General features: G+C 44.7%; 2 protein-coding genes across 2 annotated transcripts in view; one reads left to right on the plus strand and one right to left on the minus strand.

The window, feature by feature from the left end:
* Nucleotides 1-4680: 4680 nt before the first annotated feature.
* Nucleotides 4681-6783, plus strand: ptrh2 (peptidyl-tRNA hydrolase 2). The gene is made up of 3 exons (XM_079355628.1): nucleotides 4681-4787; nucleotides 5293-5375; nucleotides 6038-6783. Exon 3 carries the CDS (start codon nucleotides 6048-6050, stop codon nucleotides 6561-6563), a length of 516 nt encoding a protein of 171 aa, XP_079211754.1. The 5' UTR covers nucleotides 4681-4787; nucleotides 5293-5375; nucleotides 6038-6047; the 3' UTR covers nucleotides 6564-6783.
* A 1958-nt stretch (nucleotides 6784-8741) lies between these two features.
* cltca (clathrin, heavy chain a (Hc)) overlaps nucleotides 8742-23826 on the minus strand; it is a 38978-nt gene continuing 23893 nt past the window's right edge. Inside the window, exons 11-30 of the mRNA XM_079355442.1 lie at nucleotides 23333-23470; nucleotides 23058-23222; nucleotides 22754-22934; nucleotides 22159-22322; nucleotides 20145-20270; nucleotides 19899-20041; nucleotides 18842-19076; nucleotides 18626-18748; nucleotides 18395-18540; nucleotides 18121-18304; nucleotides 17469-17661; nucleotides 16770-16927; nucleotides 16283-16555; nucleotides 15864-16181; nucleotides 15580-15711; nucleotides 14779-14889; nucleotides 14513-14683; nucleotides 14185-14406; nucleotides 11551-11626; nucleotides 8742-10390 (exon numbers count right to left, since the gene is read on the minus strand). Of these exons, the coding sequence (XP_079211568.1) occupies nucleotides 10257-10390; nucleotides 11551-11626; nucleotides 14185-14406; nucleotides 14513-14683; nucleotides 14779-14889; nucleotides 15580-15711; nucleotides 15864-16181; nucleotides 16283-16555; nucleotides 16770-16927; nucleotides 17469-17661; nucleotides 18121-18304; nucleotides 18395-18540; nucleotides 18626-18748; nucleotides 18842-19076; nucleotides 19899-20041; nucleotides 20145-20270; nucleotides 22159-22322; nucleotides 22754-22934; nucleotides 23058-23222; nucleotides 23333-23470 (3393 nt within the window). The 3' untranslated portion in view covers nucleotides 8742-10256. The remainder of the gene's footprint in view (nucleotides 10391-11550; nucleotides 11627-14184; nucleotides 14407-14512; nucleotides 14684-14778; nucleotides 14890-15579; nucleotides 15712-15863; nucleotides 16182-16282; nucleotides 16556-16769; nucleotides 16928-17468; nucleotides 17662-18120; nucleotides 18305-18394; nucleotides 18541-18625; nucleotides 18749-18841; nucleotides 19077-19898; nucleotides 20042-20144; nucleotides 20271-22158; nucleotides 22323-22753; nucleotides 22935-23057; nucleotides 23223-23332; nucleotides 23471-23826) is intronic.

Consider the following 23826-nt stretch of genomic DNA (forward strand, 5'->3'; position numbering starts at 1 on the left):
TTGTTGAGAGTGGGCAGGTGAGAACAGATCCAGATAAGGTCAAGGCGGTGACAGAGTGGCCAACCCCTTCCTCCAGGAAACGGCTACAAAGATTCCTGGGGTTCGCCAATTTCTACAGACGGTTTGTGCGTAACTACAGTCAGATAGTAGCACCACTCACTCAACTCACCTCTCCATCTGTTCCTTTCCTCTGGTCTTGTGCGACGGAGAAGGCCTTCTCGGAGTTAAAGAGGAGGTTTTCGTCAGCCCCCATTCTGGTGCAGCCTGATCCCTCCCGACAGTTCATTGTGGAGGTGGACGCCTCGGATATTGGGGTAGGAGCGGTGCTCTCCCAACGTTCAGCAGGTGATAATAAATTACACCCATGTGCCTTCTTTTCCAGAAAATTGTCAACTGCTGAGAGAAACTACGATGTGGGCAACCGTGAACTATTGGCAGTAAAACTGGCTCTGGAGGAATGGAGGCACTGGCTGGAGGGAGTTGAGACCCCATTTTTGGTATGGACTGACCACAAGAACCTAGCTTATATTCAAACAGCTAAGAGACTAAACTCCCGACAGGCTCGATGGGCTTTGTTCTTTGGCCGTTTTAATTTCTCCCTGACTTACCGTCCAGGTAGTAAAAATGTGAAGCCGGATGCTCTTTCCAGGCAGTTCATCCACTTGGAAGACAAACCAGCCGTTCCGGACACCATCTTGCCGTCATCCTGCCTGGTGGCATCATTGACCTGGGCGATTGAGTCAGAGGTGAGAGAAGCACTTCAGACACACCCTGACCCTGGTGGAGGTCCACCTGGTCGTTTGTTTGTACCTGACACTGTTCGTTCCCAGGTCCTTCAGTGGGGACACACTTCTAAATTTGCATGTCACCCGGGCATTGCTCGAACCCTGCGTCTCATCCGTCGACATTTCTGGTGGCCCACCATAACCACAGACACCAGGGAATATGTGAAGGCTTGCACCGTCTGCGCCCGTGGAAAGGCTTCACATCGTCCTCCGGCTGGTCTCCTCCGTCCACTCCCAGTGCCTGGCCGTCCTTGGTCCCATATTGCTCTAGACTTTGTGACTGGTCTGCCGCCGTCGAGAGGTAACAATACCATATTAACGGTTGTGGATCGTTTTTCCAAAGCAGTTCATTTTGTGGCTCTTCCCAAGCTACCAACAGCCACAGAAACGGCTAGGCTCCTTGTGGACAACGTTTTCCGCCTCCATGGGATTCCCTCCGACATAGTCTCCGAGCGTGGTCCACAGTTTACCTCTCAAGTATGGAAGGAGTTTTGCCGGGCGCTGGGAGCAACTGTGAGTTTGTCTTCTGGTTATCATCCTCAAACTAATGGCCAGACTGAACGAGCCAACCAGGACCTTGAAGCAGTGCTACGATGCGTCTGCGCCCGCAATCCCTCCTCATGGTATTCTCAACTATCATGGGTGGAATACGCCCACAACTCCCTCCCCTGCGCTGCCACGGGTATGTCGCCCTTTGAGGCCTCATTAGGGTACTTACCTCCTCTCTTCCCTGCTCAGGAAACAGAGATTGCCGTACCTTCTGTCCAGGTTAACCTGCGCAGAGGCCGCAGAATTTGGAGAGAGACTCGGGCTGCTCTTCTTCGCAGCCGTGAGCTGAACTGCAGGATGGCGGATCGTCATCGGATTCCTGCTCCGGACTTTAGACCAGGTCAACAGGTTTGGCTTAACTCTAAAAACATTCCACTCTCCGTTCCATCCAAGAAACTGGCCCCTCGTTTTATTGGTCCTTATGTCATAGAAAGAATCATCAATCCCTCTGCTGTTCGCCTTAAGCTTCCCAGTGCTCTCAAGATCCACCCCACCTTCCATGTGTCTCAGTTAAAATCAGTAGCCTCCAGCAGTTTATGCCCTCCAGCCGTCACCCCACCACCCGCCCGACTCATTGATGGCCATCCGGCTTATACTGTAAAGAGAGTCATGGACGTTCGATGTCGGGGTCGTGGGTTTCAGTATCTGGTTGACTGGGAGGGGTATGGACCAGAGGAAAGGAGCTGGATCTCTCGGGCTCTGATTCTCGACACCTCATTGATCAGGGATTTCTATCAAGCTCATCCTGACAAGCCTGGTGGACCGCCTGGAGGCGCTCATTAAGGGGGGGGTACTGTCATGATCCCATCATGGCAGGTCCCTTCTTCCCCGTTGTGTTGTTTGTATTCCCTGTCTGTGATCCTCATGTTTCTTTCCCCTGTTAGTCTCTGTGTGTGTGTGGCTGTAGGCGTGGCTAACTGGGTGCTGGCTGCACCAGGTGTACCAAATCTCCTCATCAACCCTGGCTGCACTTAAACCTGTGATTCCTCTGCCTCAGCGCCAGATCGTTGCGTCTACCAGTGTGGTAGTAGTGTTTTGTGGATCACGGCCTTGTTTGCTTGTTTATCTGGCTTGGTTAAGCTGGGAACTAACTCCTCTGTGCTTCCCCACTTTAGATCGTCGTTGTTTGGATTCGTGTGTGTTCTTCACTACCTGCTCACTGCCTGCTGATTTTCTCAGGAGGAACTGCACCACGGGATTGGAGACTCACATCACACTCGGACCGAGTGTTCACCTCACCATTGGGATTCCTGGATTCATCACCCCCTCCCCCTCACTGTCACTTAATTGTTTATTAAATTGGACACTTGCTTGAACTTGTTTTACGAGTGGTGCATTTGGGTCCGATCCAGTCGGAGATCGTAACAATATCGGAAACACTAACACTGCCATTGTGTTTTTCCTCTGAGTTTGACTCTCTTATATCACCTGTGGCACGCCTATCATTTTAATCACAATGCTGCCTGTACAAATGATTCATTATAAACATATGTTTTATTTGCTATGAAAGACAGACAAACTGAAAAGAGCCATCCAAAGCAAGCTGTGTCCAAAACCTAAAACTACACACTGCCTCCCACATACTCTAAATACTGAATATTTACTGCATCCTGCAGACCAATTAGTATTTACAGTGTCTATCCCCGTTTCCACCAAGCAGTCCGGTTCAGTTTGGTACTTTACACATTTATTGGTGTTTCCACTGTCAAAATTTGGGAATGGTACCAAAATAAGGGATCCATATCGTTGTGGAGTGCAATAAGACGGAAATGTGTCGAATCACTTTACTCTGTACTTTTCTCAGTCATACAGTCACACAGTCGTCCAAACATCACGCAACTCTAACCCAGATACTCGAAATCACAACACCTCTCTCTTATAGGTACAGTCTCATGGTAAATGTCTCTTTTTCAGTCTTACTTGTGGGTCACTTCACCGTCCTACTTTTTTTGTTCCCCTTCTGTTTTGGGGCCAAGGGTACTGATCTGACCCTAAAGGCTTAAGTGTTTGCTGTGTCCCTCTTCTTCTTCTTCTTCTTCTTCTTCGTTTTGAACGTTGGTTGTGTTGGTCTGCTATGATTTTACACTATTTTGTCGCTGACATCCTTAGTAAGCCCAAAGCAACATACTTAAATATGTGTCACATAACATACTTCTAGTCTGCACTTGTAAATGGACTTGATAAAGGGAGGTTATCTATTTCTAGTCTTCTGACTGCTTAAAGGGGTTTTTACTCCGCAGGTCACGTCTACATATTCACACACTGATAGAGGCTGCTGTAGTGAGACCATCAATCTAATCCCATCCACACTGATGAAGCAGCAGGAGCAATTTAGGGTTAAGTGCCTCGCCCAAGGATACATCGGACTGACCGCAGGAGCTGGGGATCGAACTGAGAGACGACGACTCCAGCTGAGACACAGCCGCTGAGCCACAGCCGCCCCTATTTGTGTGAATTAAGATTAAAATACTAAAAATGGAAAGAGTAAGAGTCAAACAACTGTTGGAAGAAACAGAAAAAAAATCTCTTCATTTTATTTTTGTTTGCCAGTCTACTTGCTTTACACTCTTTAACATATGAACTCTTCCCAATTCCACTCAAAAGAAATTTTCTTTTAAAAGATTATTCTGTTGATAATATTTCAAGAATTAGGACCGAGTACCTCACTCTCCCCATCTCACCGAAAGCAAAAGAAACACACTTTAAAATAATTAATGACATCTACCCATGTAATGAGTTCCTTAGAGAAAGATTCAATATTGAAAGAAATAACTGTGTGTTTTGTGATGTTGAAATTGAAACCCAACAACATCTATTTTATGATTGTAATATTACAAAAACTTTTTGGGGTTCGTTTAGAATTTGGATTTCTACAAAAGAACCAAATTTTCCAACTTTAGAATATAACAAAATAAAATTGGGTATTTTAATGGAAGAAAAAAAGAAGAGGAGATTGTATAATGCAGTCATTATCTTGGCCAAACAATACATTCATAAATGCAGATTTCTAAAAGTCAAACCACTTTTTCTCATTTTCATGAATGAATTAACAAATTTACAAAAATCAATTATAAAGATTAGAACTAAACAAGCTGCTGAACTAACTCAAAGTTTAAAGTCATTGCTTCCAACTTAGACCTCAGATATTTGTGTTTTATGTTCTATTGTTCTATTTGTTCATGGTTCTTGGTTTTTTTTGTTTGTTTGTTGGTGTATTAAGTCTTGTTAAGTCAAGCTCGGTCTGTAACTTTTGATGTAAACTGTGATTTTTGTAATAGTCAGATTTTGATTATAAATAAAGTGGAGTAAAAAAAAAAAAAAAAAACTTGCTTTACACTCCAGTCCGATAGGTGGCGGTAGGTGTCACCTTTAAGAGGGTTTTCCAACCGCCAATAAAACCAAAGAAGAAGACGAAGTAGCTTCATTCATGCAGCTTGACTAACAAACTTGCAGGTATGAAATAAAAGAGACTCTTGTGTAACTTTAGCTGCAGCCTGTCGAAACACCGTGACTCGTTTAAAGACGAACACAGCTCTTTGTAAAACACGTTCACTTCCTGAATGTGAGCTTTAGGAGAGTCAGTCTCTCTTTACAGGAAGCTAACGTTAGCTCGGCTTGTTCCCCATAACAAAGTTTGTTTAGTGAGCCTCACACTAAGGTGATATAACTTCATAAAACAAGTGTTTAATGGGAATAATAGCTGGTGTTCAACAGGAAGAGGAAGTGAGTCCTGCAGAATAAAATATGTAAATCTGGTTTTCAGGTTTACTTTGGATCACTAAGTTAGTTTGCTCCTGTTTGGGTCCATGGGTGCTGTTGTCTTGCACATATTTGCAAAATAAAGACTCAGTCTACATACTCAGTGTAGCTTCTTCAGTCTGTGGGGGCCCCCAAACCTGTGTTCATCTCCATCCTGTCTGCCAGTCGCTCACTCCTTATCCTCTCTTCTCTCCTGTAGGCGGATAATTCCTCTCAATATTTCTCTGTTGACTTGACGAACTCGCTGCGATAACTCGTGCAACACCCAGAGACGCGACAGAAGTGAGTGTGGTCAGATGGGGCCCCACCTATGTACATATTTTGAGCCACTGCTTTCATTTTAACGTTTGTTTTCAGCTCTCAGGGGCCCCCTGCTGGTCCGGGGCCCCAAGCAGTCACCTCTGTTCATACTGATCAGAACTCTTCACAGGTCAAACGGTCCGCTCAGTTATCAAACTGTGTTGGACGTTCATGCGCAGTGCTTAAACATCACAGGATGTGTGTGTGTGTGTGTTGTTGAGTGTGTGGCTCTCAAACATCATTACTAAAAAAAGAAAAACGTCAGCATGCAAAGTTCAGTTTCTACATGTTCTTTCAAACTTCACAATGTTATTTTTTAATGCGGCTAATCTCACACAGGTTTGGTCTGCGCTTTACAAAAAAAGAAAAGTGGAAAGTCTTTGTCTTCGTACGTGTCGGAGGGAGAGAGTCTTTGATAAATCCTTCAATGTGACCTTCATGCTGTGCCGATGATTTATTTTTTTGCTTCTTATAGCTTTTTAACCCACAGCTAAACTTTCTTATCACACATTCATTTCTCTTGCAAAAAAAAGATATTGCATTTCATCTTGATTTTTTACATCATGAAGAAAAACACTTGACGTCTTTCAAGTAAGTTTATATGTGAACGTGTGACTGATCAGACTGGTCTGTCCTCTCTGTAGGTTTAACAACATGGATTTGCTGTGTGGTCCTCTGGGTTTGGGTGTCGTGGCAGGACTGGGCTGTGGCCTCTTCCTTGGCTGGCACCTTCGGTCCCGCTTTGGCCCTGCGTCCAAAAACCTGATTGCAGCCCTGGGGAACGGCACGGGTGAAGCGAGTGTGATGGGAGAAGGAGGCGAGTTCAAGATGATTCTGGTGGTCCGAAATGACCTGAAGATGGGGAAAGGCAAAGTGGCTGCCCAGTGCTCCCATGCCGCTGTTTCAGCGTACAAACAGGTCCAGCGGAGGAACCCTGAGATGCTCAAACAGTGGGAGTACTGCGGCCAGCCCAAGGTGGTGGTGAAAGCCCCGGATGAGGAAACTCTGATTGATCTGCTCGGTCACGCCAAAGAAGTGGGGCTTCCTGTCAGCCTGATTCAGGACGCAGGAAGGACTCAGATCGCACCAGGATCACGCACAGTGCTGGGTATCGGACCAGGTCCTGCTGATCTGATCGACAAAGTCACAGGAGGCTTGAAGCTCTACTAGAGGTCCTGCCGGCATCTGAAGGACTAACAGTGTCTCAGGGTTCACTCACACAATCCGTACTATGTCCAATTGGACACTTTGTTGGGCCTCTGCAGCGCACCATCGTTCAGTGCACGAGCACGGATACCCAACGTGACAAACTATTACTACGAAAAATCCAGAACATAAAAGTTTCATATCAGACCAAAACGACTCAAAATAAAGCAGCCATGTCAGTGAAGTTGTAGTCATGTCTGTGTTCTCTGTTACACTGAATCTGAGACCGCTTCTTGTAACCCAGGGGCTTCCATAGTGCGGCCCTTGAGGGGATTTTTGCGGCCCCTGACTTAAATCGAAGAATCAGAAAATTTTGGTCCGAGGCCTCATTAAGATTTTACACTTTATTTGTTAACCATGAAAATAAGCAAGCAAGCAAGTTATTTAACCATTTAATAACATCAGGTAAACGCAGAAAGCTTGTCCAAAAAAAAAAGATAATTGAAATTTTATTTCGATAAATATCAACATGCTGTCACCCATGTTGTCTGTGATACACCTCAATGTGCTTATCCTAATATACATTTCAACAATCATCAGTCACAGAGCAGACAAAATGTGGACAACAGTAAAAAGTTGTTCATTGATCCTACAGTGAGGGAGACTACACTATTACTATATATGAATCATAGGGTCCCGTTACCGTATATATAGAAACATACTCGTGTGTAATGATGACCGGTGTCAACGCTGAAGCAGCGTGGAGTCATTTCTTAAGTTTGTGACCCCCCTGCTGCAGCAAACAGCAGATACTTGCTTTCTAATCTTCACCTCATCCACAAATTCCTCCTTTTCTAGGTGAGAAAGTTGATTTTCTTCGTCTAAACTTCCGGTTTTCGCCTGCTGGAAACCTTCGATCTGCCCCGTCGTTTGTATTTTCATTCACAACATTCACAGTTTGTGAATGTGGGCGCGTGCACACATTTCCAGGATGATTTATTCTTGATTTAGAAACATTTTGTAAATGAGACTCCAGGAGTTTCTATTTTTGTACAACAATCGTCTCAACGACATATTAGAAACGGGATGTATGAGCGCAGTGTTTTGCGCTCGCGCTCAGCATAACGCTCGTCTGAATTTGATCATGGAATAGATTTAATCATCACAGCTGAGTGGTTTTATTATGGTCGAGTAGATCAGTGTGTAAAAAACAAAACAAGAATACAGTTTATACAAGACCCTGCTCAGAGATGTGTGAACTCATGACGCTCAGAGGAAACGGAAATGATTAGAGGTGGAGAAAAAATTACATGTAAAATTCTAGATTCTTTAAATCGATTCATAAATTAAAAAAAATCTTTTAGTCACTCCCTGCTAAGTGCTAAAGCTAACTATTTAAATCAGTAAAACATCAATTGGAGCAGCAAAAAAAATTCAGCCATTTTCACAGCTGACTGGAGCTGGAATTGATTCTCGAATGAGAACCAAAGATTTCCAGCTCTATTTGATTGTTTTTTTGTAGTTTGAGATCTCACAGCACGGTTACATAAATGAGCCAGTCACAGCTTTAACAACGATGGAAATCTGTTGGGGACAAAACTTTTCTAGTTTGTCAGTACTAGTTCCTCTGTAGGATGTACATCAGCAACAGCAAGAAGATTAAACACGTTTATTCAGTTTGTGTTATGCTCGTCTCTGCTGCTCTCGTTTCAGTTTAAAGGTGAACATCTAAGGTCTCTGCAGTGTCCATGTGAAGTGATCTTACAATTTACAACTTTCTGGACAATAAAGTCTGACACATCTGAGTTCATGTTGTGACTCTGTGTGTCTTTGGTGCACATGAATGCATTAAGTTAACACAATAGATCCTCTTACTGCTCAGTGTTGCTGGAGCCTGTCACTCTCTGTGCAGCCCGGCGCTCATGGATGCAGAGAGATGTTCTTGTTTGGCACAGAAAAAGGTCAAGACGTGCATTTAAACATTCCCATTGACTCCAACTGAAGCCTGAACAATTTTAATCTCTATTTCCTGTTTTTTTCCCCCCTCAGTTTTCCAGTTCAAACTTGTTTTTGGGGCTCTTTGGTACCTTTATTATTTACAGGATGGTGGATAGTTTCAGAAGAATGACCCAGGCTACCACCCACCCCTCCCCCCTCGGCGCCTTGAAACCCAGACAAACAAATGAACACAGTCGGGGGGGGTCATTTTTCAAAGAAGTGTTCCCACATTTTACTCAGATGTCATAAACACAGTACAGTCATTCTTTCATCACGATGACACATCCTATCTGTCAGCTTTCACAATAATCACATCAGGTCCCTTTCTTACAGCTGAAGCCCAGTCTGAAGCACTGTTACATTGTGTTTCTGCACAGGAGCATACATTTCTATATTCACGACACAAATCAGACGTTTGTTGTTGACAAACAAGAAGCCTTTATTTTTAAGTGGAAAACAAAAACCGCTGTTTCATTCATTATGATCCTGACTATGCACAATCAACTTTCTTAAGTGCACAATTTAAATCTAAGGTAATTTCGATAAGAATATAAGTTCAAAGGAGTTAATGATTGAATTCCGGTATACACGCAAGCCTTTGATAAAATCTTCAAAATTACCACGAGTCCTGTGCATCTGAAGCGGATGGGCGGGGTCAACTGAGCAAGGTTAAAAGACATCCCTCAACAGGACACGAAGGAGGAGGATAACGTTTGAAAAATAGATCTCCTGCACACTTAACAACAGTGACCAAACAGCAGAAACAAACCGCAGCATAAAGGAGGAGCGGGGGGGGGGGGGGGGGGGGGGATGTTAGTCAAACACAAACACATCTGTAGTCCCTCAGAGGTGAAATGGTCCCATGTTAGAGCTGTATTTAGAGCACATGGAAATGTTGTGGGGATGGTTTTTTTTTTGTTTGGAGAGTCCTGCATAGGTTTTGCTGGAAAGATTTAACCTCTCCTGTAAATCGTATGTAAAATACTCTCACGTTCATCACGAGACGCTGAAGTCTCTGTGTGTGTGTGTGTGTGTGTGGGGGGGGGGGGGGGACATGACAGGTACGACGTAGTGTTTCAGGATGGAGGTCATGGAAGCGGCAGTCTCATGTTCAAATATAGAGGAACATATAAGCATTTTTTTTTGTGTCTGAATATACAATAATTAAATGCATTTTACAGTCGGACAGAAGAAGCTGCTCACACACGTCAAAAAGGGAAAAAAAAGGTTCTACATTAATTCTTCTCACTACAGAGTGCAAATCAGATGCTTCACAACAGACCTTGTTTTTTCTTTTCTTTTTTTTAAACCAGGAAGAGGACTAGCTCTTCCCACAAAAAGCCCCACCCACCCCACCCCACCCCCACGATACATAAACCATTTCCCATTCAAATAAAATAGACAAAAGTAGAATTAATCTAGTCAATATGGAATGTGAGAAAATTAATCTTTGTGATGTTTTTTCTTTGACAACAGAAATAAAACAAGAGTCCTTCATGACAGTTTCAAAAGAGTAAAAACAAAAAAAAAAAAAAAAAAAAAAAAAAGGAAAAGGGTTTGTCTGTATTATCCTGCACTGCCAGTAGGGGGCAGAGCGAGACAATAATAATAATAATAATAATAATAATAATAATGGTCTGGTGAAGGACTGTGGGAGATGGATGGATGGTAGCTCCAGCCTGCGTGTGCAGAGAAAAGAGAGGGGGATCGGGGGGGTCTTTACATGCCGTAGCCAAATCCTGGCTGAGGTGCTGGCTGAGTGAATCCTGCAGGCGCCTGGTAGCCGTAGCCGTAAGCTTGCTGAGGGGCCACGGGTACGCTGGGGCCCGCTGTCAGCATCAGCTGGGGTGTGCCTGAAAGAAACACACAGGAGTAGATGTCATTTAAAGCAGAGCCACAGTTCTAATAATGACCCGGATTGATTCAGTCACATTTAAACGTTTGTGTCCATCAACGAATCATTCTTCTCACTAAGGACACTACAGTTGTGGATACGCTGATTGTGAAAATGTGGCGGCGACATGACGACTGGCACTATACCAGAGAATTGTTTACGACGCACAAACAAAGCTGAACAGTTACGTTACAACCTGACTGTCCAGCACGACCCGAGTGCTCACACTCTGGATGGAGCTTTGCTCAGTCAGCATCTTATTGTTTCCTGTGAGAGAAGTTGACATCACATCTTGGTGTATTTCGGTCGTCTGGGACGCACAGCTCAAATACAGATTCTGTCCTGCACACTCTGCGTCATAAACTTAACGGCCTACTCCCTGACAGCTGGACGAGCTCTTCCACACCAGCGTCTCTCTTTTTCCCACAGACTTCGTGATAAGAGTGGGAAGAGATGTCAAACATGCCCACTGTTGCCATGGAGCTCTCTGCCTGTGCCAGTTTGCGCACTCAGACAAACACCTAACCTGAAGTGAACCGCTGTCGTACGACCAAAATGACAAGCGCAGGTCGGGAACAGCCGATCGGGTCTTTGAATCATCGCACCGTCTTGTACATCAAAAAAACGAGCTAAATACATCCTGACTTGTAATTAGTCATGTGCACTGCTGCCCGATCTAAAAGGAGCCTACGTCCAACTCCTCCCTCTTTCATTTATAACTAAAGAAACTTGTAAATGTGAGGGACACGCTCCTGTATTGTTTTATAAATATATATATATATATATATATATATATATATATATTATAGAGATTTGTCACAGCTCCAGTTAAATCCTTGCTTACCTGCCTCTTCCATTAACCAATGAGTGATGACATGCTGCGAGTAGGAGTGCATTTAGCTCTTTAAAATCTGAAGCTGTACCTTCTCTGAGAGCACACAGCGACTGGAGCACAAGAGATTCCCTTCTGATTCTAAGAGTCATTTTCCTTTCTGTGTTCTCTTCAGTCGTTTGAAGACGCGTTTATGACTCGTTACTCTAAGTCGTGTGAGAGCTGTGGGATGTGGAGTGAAGCTGCTTTCAAACAAACACGGTCATGTGTAATGAGAGGAGCGTTACCGTAGACGATGGGTTGCGTCTCTGTCGCCTGCTCCTCCTCTTTCCTTAGGGACTCTGAGGTTTCTAGTTTATCTACCTGTAAGTCAAAGAAATGACAGCGTTCAGAACAGACAGCACAGAATGACATCTTATTAAAGAAGTTTCAGATGATTCTGTACAGATCTTTAGACGGATTAATAAGTCGGCTACGTGTTTTCAGAAAGGGAGTGCTAAACCTCTGAGCACTTTTTACCCCAAACAAAAAACTTTGAGGAACAAAAAGACTTTTTCAGACGACTGAACCTGAATCATCTACTCTGAACGTTCATGCTTTATACGATTTGGATTTTCTCATTTTCTCTGTTCCGACTATAAAAACAGAACCAGCACAAAGACAAGCATGTAAAGTTAAAACAAGAAGAGCATCAGGCAGCAAGTCATGTCAGGTAGAAGTGTAAACATAAGGTCCTCGCTGGGAGCAGTAGCCCCTGGATGAAGGTTTCATTAAGACGTAAAAGAAGACATGCTAAGCGGTGCAGTCTCATCTTTAAAATGTTATATCAGTCTCCCACATGCGTCCGCAGAAAGTTCTCTGCACACATCTCCACTGAGCTTTAGAGTCACTGAAACAGAAACAGTCCCATGCGTTTGTCGATGTGATGAACTGCTGGCAGTGAGGAACAGGCTGCAGCACTGAGATGCAGTTAAGGAGGGGGGAGGAAGAGGAGGAGGAGGAAGAAGAGGGGAGAGAAAGGAGGGGAGAGGAGTGAGTCTCAGACAAGGTGCTCCCCACAGCTCGTTTTTTTTTTTTTTTTTTTTTAAAGAAGCCAGGCAAAGACCAACAGCCTGCTGCTAAGAACCAGCCAGAGATGTTTCCACACATGCTTCTAAGAACAAACATGACAATCTCTGAAAAACACATTCAAGTCCACTATGTGCAGTGTTCATCTCTGCAAGGAAAATACTTCTTGACATGTTGAAGCTTCTCTCCGAGAGAGAACACTTTGGATATTTTTTATTGAAGGTAAAAGCTCTCCAGCATATGTGAGATTAAGCCCCGTTTTCCACCAGGCGGTTCAGTTCGGTTCAGTTCGTCTCTGTGTTTCCATTGACTAAAGCCGGGAAAGATCCTTCTGGTGGGGTGCCAAGAATATTGAGCTGTCCCTAAAAGCTGGAGCTAAACACTGCAGTCCGTTGATTGGTCGAAACACAAACAGGTTTAGGCTTTACTGAACTAAACTGTACTGATCCATTCCAGACCGCTTGGTGGAAACGGGGCTTTAGAGTGCAGCATGTGTATACTCCTTTGATTAACTTTCATTTCTGTTGTAGTTTGCAGCTGGTTGTTTGTTGAATGAAATAGGGGCCGATTGTGGTCTCTTAAAAACTCATTCAAAAAAATATCAAACATCAAGGCTAGTGGGGAATCATGGGAGTGATTCTCTCTGCACCGGGTCAGTACAGTAGAAGAGGAACAGTGGGTTGAAACTTTAACACTTCAACAAGAGTCCTTAAACATTCCATACACGACACATATATTTGATTTAACTACGTTTACGAACATATGACATCAGCCTTTAATAGCCTGCGGTGGTTTGGAGCGTCCTCAGAAATTAACGTTGTGTCCTACAGTTATATGCAAATATGACCGTGAGGGACAGATGTACGGTGATGAGACGAGACCTCAAAGACGCCAGAGAGCCGCTACAGCAATGGTGGCGAATGGTTGCCAATCAAACGTGCGTGCCTGGTGACAGATCATTTCCACTTCAGGTTTTTGCGTCGTCTGATTTATGTGGAGGAATCCTGGCGTGCGCGTGGTTCAACAGCAAGTATACCTGAGCCTTTAAACCACCTGAGGGGATTTTAATGGTAAGCTAAAAGTGTGGTTTGGTTAGAAGTAGAGGCGGAGTCGGCTGTGTGGCTCCACTGGGTCAATTCTGACTACGCACAACCACTAACGTTAGCACCAGTGCAATATGTCAAGGCCTGTTGCGGCGGTAAGTTAGCTTCGATTTGTGAAGCTAGGATGGAGGAGAAGACTGTACAGTCAATAAATTAAATATCATTTTCTCCAAATAACTTGTGCCTGAAATATTTCTCTGTCTCATCCGTGACTGGCTCCTCATATACAACAGTCAAACTAATCTGACTCCAGCCTTAAAGAGATTCGATAAACGTGCGCCAGTTTATCAGATAAAAGGATAATCATATGTAATCACCTCTGTCAACACAACATATCACAAGGTGATTAATGTCATAAACAGTAAAACCTTGGGCCTGTCGTCACTCTTTAAAAAATATTTTCTAAGGACGACAAACAGCTGCAGTCGAGTTATATTTCACAACGTCAGCCTGACAGTTTCTCAGTGACTGTGTCCAAGTGAGCGTGGAGCTAAAACCATGCACACTCAAGGCCACAACGTTTCAAGCTAAATACTTGAAGATCAAAACCAGTGCGTTTAAGCTTTCACCTGTTCCTGAACTGCGTCAACCTGGAGAGAAGAGGTGCAGCATAGGAGAAAAATATGAAGAGATATCACACAAAGTTGAGTGTCTTTCAAACTGACATTCAGAACGGGAAGGAAGGATGTTAATGAGCCTAAAGCCTCAAACAGGCATGATAACATAACTGATGAGGAGAGTCAGACGCACCTTGCTGAGGTACTCCCTCATGACCTGAATGAAGTATGGCATAGAAAAGTCCATGATGTTGTGCCTCCAGGCGGTCTCCAGCACCACATCGGGCCGCAGCAGGTCGTAGCAGGTGAACAAGCAGGCGGCGAAACACTCCTTTTTGTCCTCCTGCAGGAACCAGGCCAGAAGCTCCTCCGCCAGCTCTGTGTCCTTGGACTCTGAGGCGTACTGCATGGCGTCCTGCAGGAGAGACAGCACAGACAGGTTAAGGAAAGGTCAAGAAGTCAATGTATGTTAAAAAAAAAAAGGGGAGGGGGGGTGGTTATGTTGGAGGGCGAAGCGTCACCTTGTAGAGTTTGTCCTTCTTGCACAGCTCCACACTCTGTTTCCAGCGGTTGTTACCCTTGAAGAGGTATGCAGCAATTCTCCTGAATTCAATCAGCTCGTGTTTCTCCAAACGCTGCGCCAGGGAGATGTTGTCAAAGTTGTCGTAGGCGTCTATTGATGTCCTCAGTGCCTAACGAGTGTGAAAGAGCGGACGTTAAATTGAAAGAATTGTGACATTGATTGAATGAATAGATTCGAACAGAGCAGTGTCCGAGGCTCTCTCACCTGAAAGTCCTCCTCTGTGATGAAGAGGTTGTTAAGTGCTTCATTGACTGACTTGTTGTTGTGATTCTGTACTGACCGCAGGTACGGTTTGACCAGAGGCAGCTGTTTCACCTGTGGATACACATGTACAATCCAACTTATCAGACACATTTAACCTCAACTTAAAAGACTGAACATATCTGCAGATAAGGTCAAGAGGATCCCATTCAGGAGCTGACAAATGTCTAAGGCTGTAATTCTTTCAACAAAACAACCTATTTGTAAGTCAGCTTGTAAGTCAGTGTGGCGGGTTTTGCAGAGCTGAGGGCTGCTGTCTGCAGAGAGAGGAGTCTCCCCTCATGAATGTGTCTCCTGACTCACACCCCGGCCCGTTGCTTTTACCGTCTTGATCGCTAATAGACGATAACATGTTGAATCCAAAAAGCTCTTAACATTTTGAACGTGAACTTTCTCCTCCAGGTTCGAATGATTGTTCAAATTTATAATGAGAGTTAAAAGCCCTACAAACAACATTGGCAAAGAAAAAGTGCGAAGTGTGTCAGACGTGTAGGAACGCCTGTCAAATCTAAAATGATAGAAACAGTGACGTAAACACGGTGACGATCATTTTGGGGCTATTCATCAGTCCATGCGGGCTGGAAGTTCAGGTGTCAGGGTAGAGTGATGTTTAACAAATCATTTACTAACTTTTTGTTTTATTGAATGAAAGTAAGTGGAAATATAAATATACACTTTGACGTACAGGAAGTCAGTATTACTGCTCGCTCCTGATCGTAAAGAAAGAGAGAGATTGAGGCGTACCTTGCTGAAGAAGTTGACAGCGCGGGAGTGGTCCAGTCTGGGTGAAAGCACGATCAGCAAGTCATTCAGTAACAAGGGCTTAAACTCCAGATAGAACTGGGTGGCTTTGTAGTACAGCTCCACGTTGGCCACCTGCACCGAGACGGAAACAATCATTGAGGTGAATACTGAGAGCAAAATGAGCCATGATGATGTCACTTTCTGCAACAACCCGGTAATGAGCTGTAAGTATTTATTTGGATTATTCCAACAGACTCAAACTGGTAAAACCTGTCAAAGCAGACCTTAGTGATGATGTCCTTGAACTGTCCCTCCTTCCAGGCGTCCGTCGGGTGGTTCATCATGGTGATGATGGCGTTGTCAAACTCCTCGTACTTGTCATACAGGAAGACGAGCTCGGCCCACAGGTGAGCCTGCTCCGCCGCTCTCAGGACTTTGGGGATGTTGACTCTGGACCAGAAGAGCTCCAGGTGCTCCCTCATCTTCTGGGGCTTGAACTTAGAGTAAAGGATGGCGAGCTCTGTGAACATGCCCATGTGAGCGCGCTCCAGGCCCAGGGCGGCCTCCAACATGGTGATCAGCTCCTCAAAGTAACCACGGTCCTAAAGGGAGGGACGATGGAGTGCGTGTATTTTAATAACGACATTTTCAAGCTGGCATGTCTCACAATATTCCCAGGTGAAAATCTTGGTTTCCATCTTACCTGGTAGTAGTTGATGAGCTCCTCCAGCTCGTCAGCGTGCACCACGATGTGGAGGCCGCACATCTGGGCCAGTCTGAACTCCTTCCCATCCACGCAGGCGAAGCACACCTCCTTCCAGGTGCGGGTGCTGTTGGCCTTGCGGGCACCGTCCACAGCTGCCTGATACTCTCCGAGGTGCACCAGAGTCGAAGCAAGACGACCAAAGTTGGACACGTTGTTGTACAGCAGCTTCGCGGCGTCGTACATCTTCTCATCGTAGCAGCGATCACCGACCTGCAAAGACACGACATGTGAGTTTCTGACCTGGAAACGTCATCACACAGCATTGTGTGTGTGTGTGTGTGTGTGTGTGTGTCTCTCTGTGTGTGTGTGTGTGTGTGTGTGTGTGTGTGTGTGTGTGTGTGTCTCTGTGTGTGTCTCTGTGTGTGTGTGTGTGTGTGTGTGTCTCTGTGTGTGTGCGTGAGTGAGAGAGTGTGAGAGGGCTGACCTGTTGGATGTGGGCGTTGTTTGGTCCGTTGATGAACTCCTCCAGCTCAGCCAGCCGGTTGGTTTTGGCCAAAGCAAAGATGAGCTCTGTCTCCACGTAGGACTCGCGGGCCTTCTTGCGAGCCATTTGAAGGAACTTCACCAGGTCCTCCCAGTTACCTGAACCACACGGACACATCTCTCATTTTCTTTTACAGTAGCATTTCAGTATATCTCGCAGGCTTTATTCATCTATTCACAATTTAAAACGATTAAACGCTGTTTTAGTCCACTGTGTCTGCTTTAAGTCTTTTACACTGCGGTCCCAGGAATGGAGACGATTTTTAGTTAAATCAATTTTTTCCCTAACTCTACAAAAACACATCCATAAGTGAAAGTAGTTAAAACACTGAATGAAGCATTTGGACATTATTGCTTGCCGTTTCTTTGCTTTGTAACGTGACCATGAGAGTTTTGAAAGGCGCCTTTCAATAAAATGCATCATTATTATTATTATTATTGAGTGCAGTGTTTTTTGACACTCATGTTGAGATACAAGGACAAGGTTAAAGAAAAAAAGAGAGATGACTCATGGTTTGGTTGCTAAAAGAGAGTGTGGTCCTGAACTGACTAAAAAAAGGGAACTAAAAGTCAGCTCCTAAAGTGATACAAGCTGTTTAAATGCCCGGCTATCGATTGTGACTGAGACTGGTCTCCTTACCGCTCTTATCAGCAGCCTGCACCACCTCCATGTATGCGGAGGGATCGTCAGCTTTGATGTACGAGTCGATGGCCTCTTTGACCAGCTCCTTCTGCAGCTGAGCCTTCGCCAGCTGGCTCCACACAGCCGGCTCATTGCAGCGCTCTGCAAACTCGTAGGCCCGGTCCAGGTTTCCGATGTGCTCAATCAGCACCTAAGTAGGAAAAAGATACGGATGATGAGTAATTCTACAGTCAAAAAAAGTAAAACAGTGTTGCAACAACGAGCGAGCGTCAGGGACAAAATCACCTTAAATTAATTGTTTCTTATCTAAGTTTCCAGAGTCAGTCCCTGGAGTAAAAAAACCCACTGTAAACTAAAATTACTATTTATACTCTTCATGCAGACCGTGGTTCATTCATAATACATCTGGGAGTAAAATGTTGTGCCTCGACTTGTTATGACTTCAGAGAAAAACGTTATTCAGCTCAATGGAGCCGTTTTTTGACGAGCCTCTGAGTGTTGTGATTTGAGTAAGTCGCTTGACCTCACGTTCAGAAGTTAATATTTAAGGGCTGCAGTGTGGACAGTGAGCGCCTGATGCTGCGGGATGTGATTTCTGTGACATCCAGCACTCGCATGCTGAAAGGCTGTTTGAGAGGTGATGACTGACCTGCACAGCAGAGGTGTTGACGTCAAACTTCTTGAAGATGGCGAAGGCCTCCTCGAAGAGTTCGTTGCTGATGGCAATGTTAGCGATGTCAGGAGCATCATAGTTGTCCAGCCTGCTGATGTACTCCATCACGCGGGTACGGTCCGCTTTGATCGCGGTCAGGATCAACAGGTTCTGCAGATTCCTGCAACAAAGATCGGCGGGCACAGAAGCTTCAGCACACTTCTCACTTATAATATAACAGGAAACCAATCACCATATGTCTGCTGCGCACCTGTGTTCGCTGAAGACGGAGTTGTCCAGCACAATCTTCTCCAGCAGCTCGATGAGCTCGTTGGGCAGGTCTGCGGTCATGAAGGCCTTGACTGTGACGGACACCTCCTCTGGGTCCTGGGTCTCTGACAGGGCAGTCTGCACCACCTGAGGTAAGAGAAATAAAAACTTAGAGAAGCACCAGGAAGCTGTAAGAAATGAGAAAAGACTTATCCTGTGTGTTGTAGCTTACCTGGTCGATGAGTGGTCGTCTGAAGGGATTGGTTTCCAGCAGCACGCTGGCCCACAGGTCGGGGTCTTTGCGGCGGACCAGGTAGCGAGACAAGCTCTTGAACAGGGAGTTCTCATTGCAGACCTGCAGAAAAGAACAAAAATGAAGAAATGTCCTGAGTGAGGGCTTAAAACATATACTAAAATAAACACGGTGAGTTCAAAATCTCCTCCTCACATTGATGAGCTCCTGGTCACACTGTCCCCTCTCGTAGGCCACACAGGCCAGATGGGGGTCCCTCTTCTCGCAGTACTTTCCCACCACACGGCTGTCGTAGAACGGGTTCTCCCTCAGGAAGCGCTCGGGGTTATTGTTGCTGTCAATGTAGATCTTGGCCAGAGCATTGTGGGTAGCGGGCTCCTCACAGCCCTCGTGGATACGAGACTCGAGCCACGGCAGCAGCAGCTTCAGTCTGTGAGAGAGGAAATGGTGTCAGAAGTCTTTCGGGGAGGTCGTGTCACAACTCTTTACTTTCCAAGAACATGGTTGGTTTTTTTAACACTACTTCTGTAAGACTTTAACCATGGACCTGCATGCAGACAGACCCCTGCGTCTATCTGCTTTGCTGAACGACTGTTCACACACGGAGCATATTTCCTACAAATAACAGTCTGAATAATAGCCGGGGATGTGGCCAACACAAACAAATGAAGGAAGCTTCCAAAATAGCTGAGGAAAAAAAACCAAGCCAGGGTGGATACACTCCCGATGGCTGTCGTATCGGCATGGCAACAAAGAAACTTCTGCATTTGAGTAAAATAAAGGCCCGATTTTATATTTGAGGAAAAGCTGTTACTTTGGTGGAAAACTCTAAAGTCATGGCTTTTTTTTTTTTTTTTTTACAAAAAATGTCCGTTTTTAACCAGCAACAGCAATCACACACGTTGCTTCAACTGCGTTTTGTGAAAAAGCCAAAAGATAGTCAGTTGGCCGTAGAAAACTTGTTCCAGATTGTTGTAATGTTACGAAGCAAACCCCGATGCAGTTTGGGTTTTGGTGCCATTAAGGGGCTTGTGGTATCAGTGGGGCACACTGTAAGTGGGGTGATAATCCTTTTCATCAGGGCTCAGGTATCAGAGTTGCCTGATGCTCAGACAAAGCTGCAGCTAGAGGCTGTAAAAGTCTCTCGCCTGATCATAAAGTTGTCAAACTGAACCACCAGCAGCGAAGAAAATGTTTCTAAATCTTCAGTTCTGTTTAAAAGGTTTGGAAACACAGAGGCTGAATTGTTCACCTGTTTCTCTTTTCCACCTCAGCAACCAGCTCATCAGTGGAGAACTGTCCTCTAACCACCAGGATTAGACTCTTGATGACGTCCTCTGAGCAGTCGACGTCCAGGAGACCCCCGACCACAACAGGCAGACGGCTTGGGTTCACCTGAGATGCACATTTTTAATGACATACCTCGTATGTGATCTCTGAAAAAGGCTGCAGTATAAATCGTCATGTTGTGTTTAAACAACGCTTCATTGATCCTCACCTTCTGAACGTAGATCTCGATGTACTTTTGCAGGTTGTTGCGGTACAGGTAGAGCACCAGATCATGGACGAAGTCGAAGCGGTCACAGACGATGATGAGCGGCAGCTGGTCGGTGAGTTTGGCTTCCTGTCGGTAACAAAGAGAGAGAGAAAGAGGTCACATTGAGTAAGATAGAAAACCAAAAAAAGGCATCTCAATACGAGCCACGAAACATCAGCCAACAATGTGATGCAACCGTGTTGATCTCATACCTCCGCACTTATTCTTACTCTGCAGCAGGTATGACTGGATTGTTGACAGGGGTGTCACGATTCTCCAAAATCACAATGCAATTTCATTCTTTACCTCAGGATCATCATTTTGACTGAAGCATGGAATTATGTCTGTCATCATTAACTAATTCATCTCATGCTATTTTGTCCCTTCAGGCTCGCCGTAGATAGTCATCCTCAGTGTGTCCTGTAGTCTCACAAACTCTCAGACAGAGTCATGTCCACCTGATGACATCACACATCGACCTTTTGTTACCGCTCCTTTGAGCTGTTTGACGTCATTTTGGGATCTTTAATCACTTCCCGTTTCTGTGCTTAACTTCACGACGTAACCTATCATCTACCAGAAGGGCCTTACTGCATTTCAAAATAAAAGCACACAGCGGGTAAAGTAGCACCATGTAACCAGCCAAAAGTTTACAGGGCTTTAAGTGTGCTGCATGTACTCAGTAAAAATATATATTCAGGCTTGTAAACAGCATAGGGACACAGACTAAAATATCTAAGTCTGTAAGCGTTGTCATTGGAGCGTTACAGTCGTCAGGCAGAAATAAGGGTGGGGGAGATACGTTTTTTTCTTTTGTTTTCCCCCCCCCAATTTCCCTGCCAAAAATTTCAATGCTTATTTTGATTGATTTTGGAATCAAAATATTGACACCCCTTATTGTTGATGTTTGGTGAACTGTGTAGAATAGCGTGGCATTCATGAGAGTCACTGAAAATGAAATTTAAAATATCATTTTCAATCTTAACAGTAAACCTTCCTTGAGTGGTTTCAAAAAAAAAAAAATCCCACGATTAATACAATATAAATGACGAGAAATAAAAGGTTTGTCACTAAAACAATGATGTCACATTGAATATTAGTGTCTCCCATAAGAATCACCAGACCTCTAACAAAGAGTGGATCTCCTGTCTGTACACAGATTTCAGGTGAACACTAGACAACGCTGACCACTAGTCCTCTGTACCACAATGATAACACACTGGTGTGGCGACACGCTGCTGCCTCCACACTCAAACAGGATTAACAAACTGGGATTGTGCACCTCACTGGTAACATCATAGAACATGCTGCACTGCATACAATCTCCTAAGATGGGGCTACACGGTTAACACATATATATCTTTCATGTCCTCAAAAATGGAGCACAACTTGTTCACCACTGACTGCAAATACACACAAAAACATCCACTGAATGACTAGAGCTACAGTATGCTCAGAGAGCTGTATGGATTTTGGTATATAAGCATATACGCCTCCATACAAATCCCAGTTTCAATCCTGGGCCGTAAGTTAAAGGGAAGGGTGAAAGTGAGAAAAGAAAGGGGACGTCCTGCACCAGAGGGAGGGTTAAAATTTACCTGATACATGTCCTGCCATTCCAAAGGCACAAGAGGAAAAGCACAAAAAAAATAATGGACTACCATCAGGATGGTGCTTTTCAACATTCAAAACCAAAACAGGCAAATTAGTCGGTCTCATCTAGTGACAGTGATTGTGTTTGAATTAATAAAACGGGGTCTTAAACTATGAAATGCGAAGCATTTTAAAGACGGACAAAATCAGAATCAGAGTGAAAATAGAAAATTCTTTGGCTTGGGACAACGATGATGAAAAACTGTGACTGTTTAGGCAAGATTTAAAGATGACAACAGCTGGATCAGGACCAGAGGAATAAAGTGCGAGTGTTATAGAAAGTTTGAGGGTTTGATCTTTTCTGCCGTCACTGCGGCTTCACCTTGAGGAAGTTCTTGACGCGCTCGGGGTCGTAGCAGTTGCTCTCTCTGCAGATCCTCTCCACCTCTTTGATCTGGCCAGTCTTGCAGGCGGCCTGGATGTATTTGAAGTGAACTTCGGGGTCCTGGCTGAAGTTCACGATGGAGCCGAGGAAGTAGAAGAGACCTGAGAGACACAGACAGTCCCTTAAACACAGCTTCACAAGAAGAGCAGCTCTGTCTGCAGCTCCTTTTAAATAAATGACAGCATCGTTGATTCAGTGACCAAACCTAAAAATATAAAACCGACAGTAAAACACAGCATTTCCTCTTCCCCTTGCTTAACCCTTATTCCAGTGGTAGTACTAGTTTTTAACTTATCTTCCTCCGGGCCACGCTCCACAATCTATTGATTGTCCTGCCTTTGCTCTGGCCTAATCAAGCGGGCATCTATATCAGTTCAGAGACAGGGGGAGGGGATGTGATGGCTGCATTCATAAAGCTACAGGAAGAGTCAGATACCGCTCTAACCTTTAAACTGGATACAACAATGTGCATCGTCTCTACAAGATTTAAATATCCCAGTGACAGCATGTCAGCATTAGTTTAGGATCTCACCTTCAAAGCTCTTGAAGGACTCAAAGAGCTCAGTGAGACTCTGAGTGCTGAGCTGCTCATGGTACTTTGAGGCCACCTGGACGCAGATCTGCAGGTTCTGGCGGATATTGGCCGACAGCATCGCCCTGAGGCACTCCAGAGAGTCCTCGACTGACAGCGAGCCAAAGAAGTTCACCAGCCACTGGAGGAATAGCAAGGATATGTGTTGATCATGATGCTATCAGAACATTTCACAATAAACAATGAAACTTCAAAAACACCCTTCTGTTTATTTCACATCCCCATTCTGCAAAATGAATCCTACCTCTGGGTTGAGCAGGTGTGTGTGCACAACAGCACGCTTGATGTCATAAAGGTCGGTGTAGTGCTCCAGGGCTCTTTGCAGAAGTCCCGCCTTCTCACACAGCTGGGCGATGTGGGCACGGTCGTAGTTGGTGAACATCTGGTTTCCCAGGATAGCATCAGCAACCTGCATCCATGACAAAAGTAATTTTAAAAAAGTTTAAGAGGAGAGAGAAGAAAAAAAAAAAGACAGCCGGGATTATTGAATGAGATGTGATTTAGTTGTTGGATGTCGACCTGTGGAGCATGCATGAGGTTCATCTCCAGCAGGCGAGTCTGCAGTGGTCCCTCTGAGGGTCTGTTGTTCTTCAGAGCATCCAGGAGGAAGGAGGTGCACTGCTGGATCAGGTTGTACTCCATGAACACATCCACAATCTGCACAGACAAGGACACATACAGGTGAGAATTTAACAACATGACAACAACAAAAACAACATGGTTGTGTAGTTTTTTAAGATGTGACGCCCTCTTGAAACCAAACGATGCAAGAGGACCACTTGTGGATGGTAATGAAAAGCTGAAGAAAGCCAACTTGTTTTATGGTTAAAACTCGTTCGGTGAGGCTTTCAGCCGCACAGAAGCTGCGTCAGCATTTGACAATCGCAGTGCAGAGTGTCTGCAGTGGCAGGAAGCAGATGAGCTTGATTTCCTTTACACTACAGGAAAGCTGAGGCGCTCACACACGTCCTGTCATGTGACTTAGTCAAATACTTTGACGGATTTCAAGGAAA

The sequence above is a fragment of the Symphodus melops genome (genome assembly GCF_947650265.1).
Source record: "Symphodus melops genome assembly, chromosome: 11".
NCBI lineage: Eukaryota > Metazoa > Chordata > Actinopteri > Labriformes > Labridae > Symphodus > Symphodus melops.

Excerpts from the sequence above, each read along its gene's own strand:
- ptrh2 (XM_079355628.1), top strand. The coding sequence starts at position 6,048 with ATGGATTTGCTGTGTGGTCCTCTGGGTTTGGGTGTCGTGGCAGGACTG.